This window comes from Onychostruthus taczanowskii, unplaced genomic scaffold, assembly GCF_017590055.1.
Source record: "Onychostruthus taczanowskii isolate IOZ18803 unplaced genomic scaffold, ASM1759005v1 scaffold44, whole genome shotgun sequence".
Classification (NCBI taxonomy): domain Eukaryota; kingdom Metazoa; phylum Chordata; class Aves; order Passeriformes; family Passeridae; genus Onychostruthus; species Onychostruthus taczanowskii.
Window position 1 is genome coordinate 2,436,395 of NW_024501903.1, and position 13,227 is coordinate 2,449,621.

The 13,227-nt window shown below is 39.5% G+C and overlaps 1 protein-coding gene across 1 annotated transcript in view; it reads right to left on the bottom strand.

Moving 5' to 3' along the window:
- TENM4 (teneurin transmembrane protein 4) overlaps window positions 1-13,227 on the bottom strand; it is a 591,112-nt gene that overhangs the window by 196,734 nt on the left and 381,151 nt on the right. The window contains exons 7-8 of the mRNA XM_041414180.1: window positions 9,092-9,344; window positions 1,760-1,995 (exon numbers count right to left, since the gene is read on the bottom strand). Coding sequence (XP_041270114.1) covers window positions 1,760-1,995; window positions 9,092-9,344 — 489 coding nt within the window. The remainder of the gene's footprint in view (window positions 1-1,759; window positions 1,996-9,091; window positions 9,345-13,227) is intronic.

The following is a 13,227-nucleotide window of genomic DNA, read 5'->3' on the forward strand; positions in this document are numbered from 1 at the left end:
ATCTGCCTTTTTTCTCGTTGCTCAGAACACTGGGTCTGGCAGAGACAATCTTTGCTAAACATGTTTATGCTGAACTGAACCATTGAATTTGATTTTTAATAATTGGTAGTTCCTTTAGAAATTAGTAATTATGACCCTTAATTATAGTGGTTCAACCTACTCAGCATTTCTGGCACCTTGCCAGCCACCCATGGTGTCTGGCAAATGCCATAGAGTTCACCTGAATGGAGAGGATAAAAAGGATGAGAGGGCACTCAATGGACCTTCCTTTTAACAACATTAACTGTGGTTTTAAGCAGGAGTGTGATCTTTTGTGAACTCTGAGATAGGTTCTGAGTTGTAGAGCAGCAAACTAAACTCCATCTATCAACCAGCACACACCTCCTCCTCCACCAGAATGAACTGGCACTGCTATGCTGAGCTGAAATGATTCTCCTTTGACACACTGAGATTATGTCCAAAGGAACCATATTCAGGACATACATAAGGAGAATACCAGACAAATGAGAAAGGCGACTCCAAATGTACATAGCAAATGATGAAAACTGACTGCATATTTCATCAAACTGCTGCTGATTTAATGTTGGTTAATTAATCATTCCTGTTTCTCTTACAGGAGACATAAAAGTGACCAGAGTATGATGCAAGGCAGAAGTGGAAAAGTATCAGTCATTAAAGAAGTGTATATAAAAGGAACACAGTAAAAGCAATCCTTTGTGGTGGTGCTAATCATATTTATGTAAAATGAAAGCAAAATCTTTCCATCCAGACTAAGTTTTGTAATTCTAACCACAATCTTTTATAGATCATTAGCGTACAGGAAGTCACAGCAAAATCAAAAAGACTCATTTGTGCCATGAGAAAAGGGCTTTTTTACCCATGATCACTCCTAAAAGTGTCTGACAACTGGAGTTTGCACCACAGACAGTTTAACACAGAAGTCTAGGAATGGACTTTTCAAAGACATTTATAACAGACATATGAAACAGAACTGAAGAAAAAGTAATGGCAACATTCCAGCTTTACAGGCTTAAAAATACAATTTTCACTTCTAGCAGTTCAATTACTTTTGCAACATACAATAAGAATGCTTTTTTGCAATGAACACTGACAAGCCGCATAAAACAAAGAAATTCAGATCATGCACAGTTAAAGAAAAATCCAATGCTTTTCCACCCAAGATGCAAATTTCACCAGCATCACCTAGTCTAAAAAGGCCCTGATGAACTACAATCTCAACCCAGTCCTTCTCCATCCTCCTGGTCACTCTGTGAACTCCAATATAATTAGTTAAATGTCACTGAAATAGGTGTGTCACCAAATGACAGAATTAAACCACATTTTTGTGCACCAGGATCTTGGTTCTGACCCTGTTCCATCAAAGTCAACACTGAGGGACCTGGATGTGACTGGCACTAGGACATGGACTTCACCATGTGTTTTAATGGGATACTTAGAGAAAACCTGGTGGCTTTGCCTCACTCCAGGTACACTTTCCTCTGCAGAATGTAAACAGTCCATGATATTGAAGGGAGTACAACTCCCTCATATGACTAATGTTTTACTAAGCCCTTCTGGCTTTATGACAGGTTTTAAGCTCCCTACCACAACACTGCAACACAAACAAGTCAACAGATGCCTTATTTACCCATCACTTTGTACCACAGTCTTGACCCTCTGTTTCCCAAACATTAGCAGTACGGGAGGGTTTGTAGAGAAATGAAATAAAAGAAAGAAAAACAAACAGCAACAAGCTTACCTATGAAATAGGCCAGCAGGATCACCAGCGTGACTGAGATGACAATGGCACTCAGAGCAGCACATTTCCAGTTACAGTACTTATAGGGTTTCTTCAGGTTAAAGGCAGGCCTAGAAAAGGTACTTCTGGGAAGGGGCCTAGGGGGAGGCGAGTACACAGTGCTGGACGTCAGGGGATATCCTGGCGACGTTGTACAAAAAAGGGGAGAAGTGCCTCCAGGTTTGAACAGGAAGTGCCTGAGGGAAGAAAGACCAATAGCAAGTGACTCCTCACAAATCGATGCTGAGGGAGGCGTGGGGTGGGAGAATGACGACTGCTGCCAGGACGAGGAAAGCAGCTCCACACAATGCTGGCTACGGACATGGATGGCATGCACAAAAGAGAAGAATAAAAATCAAAGGCAAGTCACACAGAGTAAAAGAAAACAAAACCAAACAAAAAAGTCATAGTGCCAACAATGCCACAGAGAACTCTTCAAGGGCAGGAGTCCCCTCTGTGGAAGAGCTGGCATTAGAGTGAGATGAAAACCCCAAGCACAGCTACGACAGACTCGTGGCACGGGCAGAACTGGGAGCCTGCTCGCACTCCCACAGAAATGCCCTACGGAGGCTGAAGAGGAGCAGAGGTCAGATTAAAGAAGGGAGGGCGGTTATCAATTTATTGATCACTGCATGAGAGCGTTTTTTGTGTGGCATCAGTGAATGGAGATGGGGAAAAAGAACTTAAGCCATTCCATAGCACCCAAATTGTCACAGAGGGGAATATTCACACTGTCCCCATCCAGCAAATTTACGTGTCAGACAATGGCGTGGCTAAAAGCATCAAACTCCTGTGTGTTGCCAGTGGGGAGAGGAACCTGCTTCCACAAAGCAGTCCAGTGCACCTTGGATTGAAGGCTACTTTTAAAAAAGTGTGAATTACTGTCAAAGGCAACAGCATTTCCTGTCCAGTGACACATTGGGAGGCACCATATTTTGCCCATTATGACAAACGCAGCCTGAGAGCCAGCCCATGAGCACCCCGGGTGACACTCATGGAAGTCAGCATGAAAAGAACACACTGAAGCCCATGAGTTTCTGAAATGCAATGTCCCAATGGAACTTCTGTACATGGGAATACTAAATGAAAAACCTGATTTTGGTGGGACATCATGCTGCAAAAGGCATTCAAATTCTGGGAATGAAACCTGGGAAATGGAGTGTACTAATCTACCACCATGCTTCTGTAAAACAAAAATGCAGCTTGTGAGGACTGAGAAACAGTCACAATGCCCTTTGCACATTCTGCCATGGCTTATGGGGCCAGATTTGCAGCAAGAGTAAATGCAGTTAGCATGGATCCATGGGAGTCAGTCAGTGGCTAATATCAGATGAAGAGGTGACTCTATTTTCCCCATGAAGTTACTTGTGCAGTCACAGGGGGAAACATCACATGCGGAAACATGTGAAAACATCACAGTGCAGAAAAACCACCAATTCATGCAGGAAAATGTAACATATAATTATCCAAAATAGGTGTTTTCAGTGATACAGCCATGGTTCTATTGGTACTCGAAGCATGACTGCTAAGCATTAGAGAAAGATTCTTAATTTCTACTAATGCTTTACATAAAAAAAAAAGATTTTTACAGTAAGTCAGATACTATCCCGTTTTTGAAATGTATTTAGATAGAGATATATCTGTTCTGAGCAAAGAGGCACCTGCAGTGTTCAAGTACACTAATAAGCTCTTAAGTGAATTATGGCTACCAAATTATGAGCTGCCAACACAAGATTCAACAGTTTTGGCACCAACTATCAAGTTAAAAGTCCACTATATTTTAAAAGTTACAAGACCAAAATTTGTGCAAAGATGCCAGAATGAGTGGTTAAAGTCAAACTCCAAGGCTTGGCTTGCATACGCCACTAGCAGACACTTGTCAAATAATGTATGTGGAAGACATCAGTTTACCAGTGAAGTACCAGGCTGTCAGCACAATAAAAGTTTCAGATTTTTATGAAAATTAAATTAATTTTGGTTAATATGGGAGTTGAAATTGCTGTAGGTACTTCTTACAAATCAAATGACTTTCAAAACAATAAGGGGATAAAAAGCAAATGGCATGCAGTGGCTCACTAGCATATTAATGAGTTTTCCATTAATATGTACAGGACACAATGCTCCAAGCCCCAGAAATTAATTTTTTAAAGCCATATTGGAAGAGGTCAGCAATGGTGTTGCCCTTAAACATCACTGGTGTGACCAAATGCTTTCATGCAAAGATCATAATGACTGTACAGTAAACAGGAAGACCACGTAAGTGTCACATACCCATCATTGTAAGCACCGTCATGTCGGGAGGAGGTGAGAATGTCCATCTCAATGAGGTTGTCCTGCAATGTCTCTAGGAATGTCTGCTTTGCTATGTTTCTACATACATATGGAAACATGAATGAAGCCAGTGAGTCATGCATATATGAAGTGTGATCTTATAAACCACAATGGTTATAGTGCAGTTGTGCATGGAATTAGAATGATGGACCATATATCTATATGTATAAAATGCTACACATATACATATATAGCTTTTAAAAATGTTTACTTCTTTATATAAACACTATATATACGCATATACACACATACAGGCACACACGCCCATGTGCATGTATCAAAAAAGTGGATGTCTTTGTTCATTACACATTATTTATTGCCAGTGACACACAAAACCGTCCAAACTCCTGGAACCAAAGGATTAGATTTCAATCCAGCCCAGCTGTAATCTGGTTATACTCCTGCACCTGTATTACTGTAACTCTGCAAAGGCACAGCACAGTATCTATATCCCACTGTGGTTTGTCAACTAAATATCCATTCCTTGGTAGCACTCTTGCATCTAACTTTCTTACGGATTTCCAGCAAAAATCTGCCACTCCTTTGCTTTAGTTTCAGTTTTGGATTTAAGAACTTTTTAGTTTCCAATTTGATTAATTTATTTTCCTTTGTGGAATAATAACTCACTATATAGAGTAAAATGTAAATTTTCAAAATGTAAATTTTGCTCAGTATGAGTATTCCAAACGGAAGTCTCTTGGTGATAAGCAGATATAAGCTAGAAACAGGTTAAGCTGTAACCCAAATTCCAACACCAGAGTGTTGGCTATAATCTGGATAATACAGGCAATAAGCAAGATACTTAGGGCCTGCACATGCAAATGCTTGGGACTGACACTGCACACAGCAGGGATATTGCAGTATTTGTCCTCCCGCCATGTTCTTTTATGAGTCACATTTTGACCTACAAATGCTAAACTGTTTTGTACTTTTTGAGTAGAATAGCAGGAACATAAAGAATTAACTCAGAGGCACAGCTGGGAACAAACTGTGTCTTTCTCACCTTTGGGCTTGTTTCTCAAGACCTGGCAAAACAGCATTCTTCCCATGTTTTTTAAACAAAATACAGTCCTGATTTTGCCAATGTTTGTTTTCAGCATCAAAACTGATTCTAAGCCTGAATGTGAATAAATCCCCTGGCAAAAACTAGTAAAAAAAATATAACAGCATTGTGACATTTTATCACTTATGCAGGATTAAGAGCCTAAAGCATGTAAGTGATGTGAACTCAGGAATTCCTGTCAAAGAAAATGGATTCAGGTAACATGCTAAACAAGAGAAACCAGCCCTGTCACATTATATGAACCTTGATACTGTTTCTTCTAAAACATTCTCAAACCTAATTTTCATTTCTACTTCTTCCTCTTCCTGCTGCTAATGCCAGCTCTTGTTTAGCTCAACTCCCTGCTTTTGGACGCCTTTGGGCTGCTTTGACAGAACAGATCTACTCCTTGATCTGAATGAAAGTGAAGTAACTCCTATTCATAGCTGTGGAGTAAAGTGGATCAACATGCATGAGCTGTGTGCCATAGCACTTGAGACATCAATCCATCCCCAAGTGTTTGTGGCTTCCTCACATTCCCTGGGAATGCAGGAAAGACTGAATGTTGAGTTCAACGCAAAAAGAAGCAGCGTATGTGCATGCACTGAGCATTTAATGGGTAAGAGGCAAGGCACCTAGCAACACACCAATCAATAAAAGTTCATCGTTAGTTAAAATCCATGTCAAACTGGTTCCATGAATTTCAGTTGTGGATTGTCGATAGAAGAGAAGAGGGGAGGGTTACACAACCTCATAATGTATGCATTTGTAACAGACAGATCGCTGGGTCACCTGAGGGACTGATGTGTGACTGTCTTCCTCACGGAAGGCTCACGGAGTCTGCTCCCTTGGAGATTACCTGTAAATCGCTGGCTAGTTTCAAAACACTCTCCTTTCTCATTAGCAGTAGTGGTGGGAGAAATCTGACCTTACATGATTACCACATGAAATTTCCTGGGAATGGAAGTCTCCTGAAAACTGTTGGTTTGTCAACTAAATATCCATCTAGTTGGCATTTGTTTGCTCCCACAAGGTCTCATGTAAAGGAACAGAAAGGAGGCCACAGAAGGAAGAAGACCGAGGAATAAATATGGGGGGAACTTACCTGTCAGGAGTGACTGCTGAGCAAAGATCTTCTCACCACAACCTTGATAATACATGGCTTTTAAAGCAACAAAAAAGGGAGCAGACAGGAAAAGAAAGAGGAGAAAGGAGAAAGAGAGAAAAGGGAGTAAAGGGAAACTAATGAAAAGGAGGGAGAGAAGAGGAGGGGCTCTTCCTCTTGCAACATATAAAATTCTGAGATATGCTTATCCTGTCAGTTGTGTATTTGTGCTGCACATCTCTGCTTGCCCTTGCATTAAGATTTAGAAATTTCCAGGCAGTGACAAACCAGTGTGAATCCCCAGTTCTGAAAACTGCCTGGAGTCCATGGGAGTCAAAATCAAGCCACTCCAAACTCTGGTTAAATTCTTTAACTGCAGGCACATTCTACAGCCTGTGACAATCCTAGTTTAAAAGATGCAGCTTTTTTATTCTTGTGTTCCCTCTCTGTTGACTAATATGGGATTAAAAAAAAAAACAACAGGAATACAATTCCATTTTTGACATGAGATTACCATAATCTCCTAACTTCAAAAGCCTTTCTTCTTGGATTAATGTCTCTTTATATTTCTACATACTGGACATTTTATTCTCCTAGGTGATGGTCTTTTTATTTGGTTCCAAAAACCTTTGCAGTGGAGAAGATGGGGAAGATCAGTCTCATGAAGAGGCTGAATTGGGCATCCAAGTTTGCTAAAAAGCTCTGAAGCGTGGTCTTTTATGTCTACACAATTCTCACTGAAGGACATGGAAGACCTCTGCATGCCAGAAGAGCTGACTGTCAGAGTGGAAGTTAGTAAAAGATACACTGATCAACTCAGCCTCCTCTCTTTATGACACCATTATAACACATTTTATTTTCTTAATGTTGTATAAGTGAAGGAACAGTCAGTAGTGCTCATTTGCTGTTGGCACAAAATTACCTATTTTCCAACATGCCAAAAGAAACAAAAAAAATCACGGGGTCAAATTTTCTTGTCAAAAAGAAACATGGGGTGAAATTACACCACTGCAACCAGTGTATCAAAAGCCTCACCATCAGTCTTAAAATGACTTGTTTTCTACCAAATTAATAAAATGGTTAGACTGAGGACCAAGTACAAATGTGACTGATCTGTGATGCTAGAGTGAAATCATCAAATGATGCAGAAAGAGCTCTTCATGCGGTAGACCTCCAACTGCCAGTCTAATTAACAGCAATAATGTGACCAATCCAACCCGCAACAAGAGCAGTTAGCTTCAGATCTTGAAAAATTTTCATCCACAATGATTTCACAGAGAAGAAATGAGGACAGCCTTTAAGGTTTTGCACTACTAAAACAGTATATTATCTCTTCTATAAAGAATTCACCACCTGGCCAGGAAAAGGCACAGGACTTCCTTCAGAATTATAGAGGATTATCACAAAAAAGCTGCAGGAGTAGGGCCTAAGTATTTTTTAATGTAATTTTAATAAGAATTACCACATAAAACTCAATACTTTGGTATTTATGCTTGAGAATTACTAATACAATATAATTGCTAAAACTGTTGCCAAATCACACTTGCATTATTTGCTTATAATTTTGTCTTAATCTTTTGGATCCAGCTTCTTAGTTGAATCTTTTTAATCAAGCAGGCACAGAGAAATTAATTATCTTTAAATGCCACAAAATGTGATATTGAGGTTGTTTTGGAAGTTTCAGAGGGCCAGCAGATATAGCTAATTCTCAGAAAGATTGACATATGTGCTCATTTAAAAAAAAAAACATTCTCTTAGCAGAAGTTTGCAAAACTGGGTACAACTTGTCCCATGACACAGTGATAACTATTGCCACCGCGCAATGAGATTCCTACAGGCAATGATGTGAAAAATTTGGGTCCTGTCTCAGTTTTCAGTTATTGTATGATTTTTTTCTGCCTAAAATCTTGTTGGTTTCAGAAAGTTAGACAAGGACAGTGAGCAAGTGCACCATGTCTGAGGCTTGGAAGACTCCTCTGCAGACTGAAAAAGACACCATGTATGGGAGCTAACAACTACTGCATCCCCAGGGGCTGCTCAGTAGCAAAGGAAATAGTGAATCAAAGCCTCTGGAGAAAGCAACTGGGACTGCAAGTAGATGCACTCACCATCAGATAGGAGGACTAAGGCTGAGGGAGTGCGAGAGCTCTCTTTTCCAGAGCTGACAGAGAACCTGAACAAAGCTATGAACTACAACAACTTGGTACACCCTTGTCACACCCTTCAGGTGTTGCATAGGTGGAAAAGAATTTGAGAGCTAAATGGAAATACCATTAAATGGCTGATGCTGGGCTATCCAGTGTTTCATGCTTGCTGGAGCAATGTTGAAAAGGGCAGCAGCTGACCTCTCTTCATTAGGTGAAACAAGATCAACTTTCCTGAATTACGTACTACGAAAGTACTGCTTGATGAGGCACAGCTACAAGGCTAAATCTTTTCAATATACTGACTGATTTCAGTTTTTTAAATAGGATATTGATTTATCCTACCACATAGGAAGAAAAGACATTAAAAGAAAATAAAAGAAAGAAAACCAAGAACATTTTAATCTATGATCCTGATTCCAATTATAAATGAGGAAAATAACCTTATAAACAGCTGTTAAGGACAACATTTTTAGTTTATGACAGAAGAGCAATTTCCTCTTCTCCTAGTCCAAATAAAAAGACACAAGGAATAGTAAATACAATGCAAAATGCATAAGTCAAACACCAGTTCACAAACTAGGTGGCTGGCTATGCAGATGTGTGTATTGTCCATAACATCCTGAGCACACACAGTCAGAACACTCTAAGTGCTAAAGAAAGTGACCTACCTTGTCTCCAGTGGGATGTTACTGTTGAGTAACCAGTTGTCCTGAGCATGGGCTGGCTCTTGAGTAGTAGCTGGTTGTTCTCCAGAGAGAGAGTGGTCCGTAGGAGCTGGGCTGGGGTTGCTGCGTGGAGTGAAGTTCCCTCTGTTCAGGGAATTGATGGAGGCTGCGTGATGCTGATTTGGGGTGTGAGCATGTGATATTGGAGGTGGTGGAGTTCGAAGTCTTGAATGATTTTGAATATTTGGAGGATGATCTAAAACGTAAGTAAAATACTTTTAAGGTTCATGACTTGAGTAGTTCCATACTGTTTTCATCTATGTGCAGACACTTCTAAAAAGTGGCTGGGGTGTCACATATCCTAAATGAAACTCAAAAGTGTAACAGAGCCTTGTTCCATATGTTCTAATGACACAGCATTGATCTCTGAGCCAGCCAGAAAAATAGTTCAGTCTCATGCACAAAAGTTATGAAAGTTTAAAACACTGCAGACAGGCTGTCCTGACAGCCAAGTTAACTCCGATGAACAACTGCAGGCTGCAAACTGCAATTTATCTGTGGCACTGATTTGTGATAAAGCATGAAAAATACAACCATTCTGGATAGATAACACGTTAGCCAGGTTATGATGGATATACAGCTCCCAGAGAAGTTTGCTCTGCCCGTTTTGCCCGAGAACTTTCAATAGTTAAGTCAAGAAGAAGACTAAGATTACATTTAATCACAGACTGGGTTTGGTGAAAGCCATAAAACCATGTCAGGGCTACACAATTTAACAAAATCCAGTAGTTTGTACTGTTAGAAATGTACTCAAACTGAGTAAAAATGCATGTGGCATAAAATCTGAGGTGTCAGAAAAGTGAAACAACAAAAAATGAATAAAGATGTTAAAGATCAGTGGTATGGCTACTTTGAGTAAAACTCAGAGTATTTTTTAGCCAAGAGACTGAGGAATGCAGACTGAGGAAGATAAACACCTATGAAAGATAAAGAAAGTGCTGATAATATCTCTATTTTTACTTTTTTTAGCTAACCATAAAGCACTTTTTTCATGGTTTTTTTTGGAAATGAAGGAAACTAAAGTATTTGATGGAACTGGAGGGAGATTGGCAGTATAGCACACTGCATATGACAAACAGGACATGTGAATTCCTGCTCAAAAGTCATTAACACTGTGCACTGGAACAGATTGCCCAGAGAGGTTGAGGAGTCTCCTCATTGGTGAGGACTGAGGACTGTCTGGATCCAATTGTGTGCAATGTGCTCTGGGACAACCCTGCTGGAGTATGAAATTTGGACCACATGATCCACTATGGTCCCTTCCAACCTCACCCATTCTGTGATTCTGTAGTACACAATACATTAGTGATGCCTTATCAGAAAAGAATGTCTATCCTATCAATCTAATACTTACCAGACTTCAATACATGAGAAATTAACCCCCATTTATTCACTAATTAGAGACCTCAGAACTGAACAAACTGTATGTAGTTATAAATTACAACAACTGGTATCAGACATGTAATGATACTTCTGAAATTTGGATTAGGACTTGGATTTAGGAGACGAACAGAAAAAGCATTCACAGTGTCTCTGCAGCTTCTCAGATAGTTAAATACATTAGATAAAACATGGAGATGTTTAAAACATGAGAGAGCCATCCTGCCCCTCCTCACCCTGCACTGACTCACACTGCCTCATCATTAACTATGGCTGGTTATATCAGAACCTTATGGTATTTGAGGTGGTCTAGTGAAAAAAAAAAAAACAAACAAAAACAAACTGTGTTAATTACAGGGGTGCATTATTCTGACTGTACATATATTTACCTTTGGCTTTATCAGGTTAGACACACAAACAGGAGTATATATTCATAGGGATAACTGAATGATTTTAGGGTCCCAATCTTAAAAGCCAATTTTACCCTAAATACTCAGAAAGGTGAGACACATACCTACTGGTGTCTCTATTTTATGTCAGCAACACAGAAAACAACAGGTTCAAAAATAGGTCTATACTGGTCATCTACATTTGGACAGAGAGACTTTCCATGGGAATCTAAGGAACTACTAAAAAATCTGACTTAGCAAAGCTCAACCAAACTTATAAAAGCCCTGTAATGCCAATAATACTGACCTCTGACTTCCCTATCAGCCAGGAAATGAAAGGGAAGAGCAATGAGCATGGACTGTATAGACAAGAAGTATCAGAACTAAACCAGGTTTGATCTCAGCTCTGCAACACCATGTGAATTGAAGTGTCCAACCATTCTTGGACTGGTTGTTACTGGGGAGTCTTGCTTAGTTGAAGTCCTAACCACAGAGACAAAAGAAACAACAGTGAAGGAATTCTACTCAAGGTTTAGTTAAATTAATGACTCTTCTCCTACTCAACAGACAGGAATCAAGATAGGAAGAGCGTATTAAATAGAGGGTTTCCAACTTTTAGGGCTGTCAACCTATCACCATTAATAAGAACTTAATTCAGCCCAAAGAGAATGACTTGTCTATCTATTCAGGAGAAACATACTACAGGTTTCCAAGACCAGCTATTTAAGTTTTCAGCATAGCTCATGTCTGAGATGAATACTATGCAATCTACAAAGGGACTAAATGGGTGGATCTTGGAATAAGAAATAGGCCTTCTGCAAAGTTCTCCTGCTATTGGTTGACTTTTCCTTCTGGAGGCACCATTTTCACATTGTGAGTCAGAGCCTGTTTTCAAAGATCTGTTATGTAAATTTCAATTTACACCATATTATTACAGACACATTGCAGATGCTATTATGGATAATGCTTTTGAATCAAGTAAAAATGTGTTATTTTCATTCTCTATTTTCATATCCTCCGTGATTTCTTTGCTAAGCAAATACAGCACATCTATCTCACTCTGGTCTATGTGATTTTCACAGGATTTTATAGCTTGCATTTTGTTTTTTCTGACATTTAGGTAGCTTTTCCTTCCAGAATGTTTTTTATTTCATTCATATACAAATTCTGAACACTTATGTCATGTCTGAGCACTGTGGAATTTAATATACCTTGACTAGAATTAGTAATTATTTCCCTTCCTTTACGATCCTTTTTTTTTTTTAATGTCTTCTTCTCAAATTTAGGAACATCAGAAATAAGGTATAGACAAAAGCACAAGCCAGGAAATTATCCTACTGAAAATTACTGCAGCTGTGCAGGATTTCTTGATGCAAAAAACCCCCTGTTTAGGTTCTTACCCTCTGCTGTGACCAAAGCTCCTATGGGATTTGCAACAGATCATGAAAGCCAACCAAAAAGAAAAAAAAATCTTTCTTGATTTCCTAAAATTTCAACTGTCCCCTTTTTTGAGTATGCTTGGAGAAGCTGCAGATGCCCCACTGCTGGAAGTGTTCAAGAACAGGTTGGATGGGTCTGCCAGCAACCCAGTCTAATAAAAGTTGTCCCTGCTGATGGCAGAGGGTTGGAACTAAAGGGTCTTTAAGGTTCCATCCAACCCAAACTGTGATTCTATGACTATTAACTAGACCCACAATGTTTGAGTGATAAAAACTGTGTGGCTGTCCTTCCTGTGTATTTCCCCACAGGAAGGACAACTTAATGCTGGCTGCAATGGCTCTCTTACATCATGTATGTGCATAGGTCTTACACAGTGGGAAGATGCTCAGATAAGGCATTGGCTATTACACAGAATTTAATTTTTACATAATTGAATTCTGACAGATCCCACCACGTAGGCGAGATACAAGGGAAGTCTGCTACAGCTCTCTACATCTACCAGCAAGCCTTTACTGAGACAACAGTAGCAAAGAAATTGAGAAGACTTTATAAAGGAGCAGGACACCATGGCCAGTGCACAAATTGCACAAGATTTCCCAAGACCTTTTTTAACCAAGTATAAGATAGCTAAATGTGACTATCTGTAAGTTATCTTTTACTCCAAAAGAGAGAATTTTCAACATTTTCCTTCTTGCAGTTTCCCTCTTTGGTTTATAAAAAGACACAGACTTAATCATTCTCTCTCTCTACTTGTTGTCAGAATGAAAAACTGGACATGAACTACTCAGAGGGATCAGCTGAGTTAACAGAACACCAAAGAGTAAAACAAACACCTTGTAAAGCATTTCTCCCCCACCTATCCAAATTTCT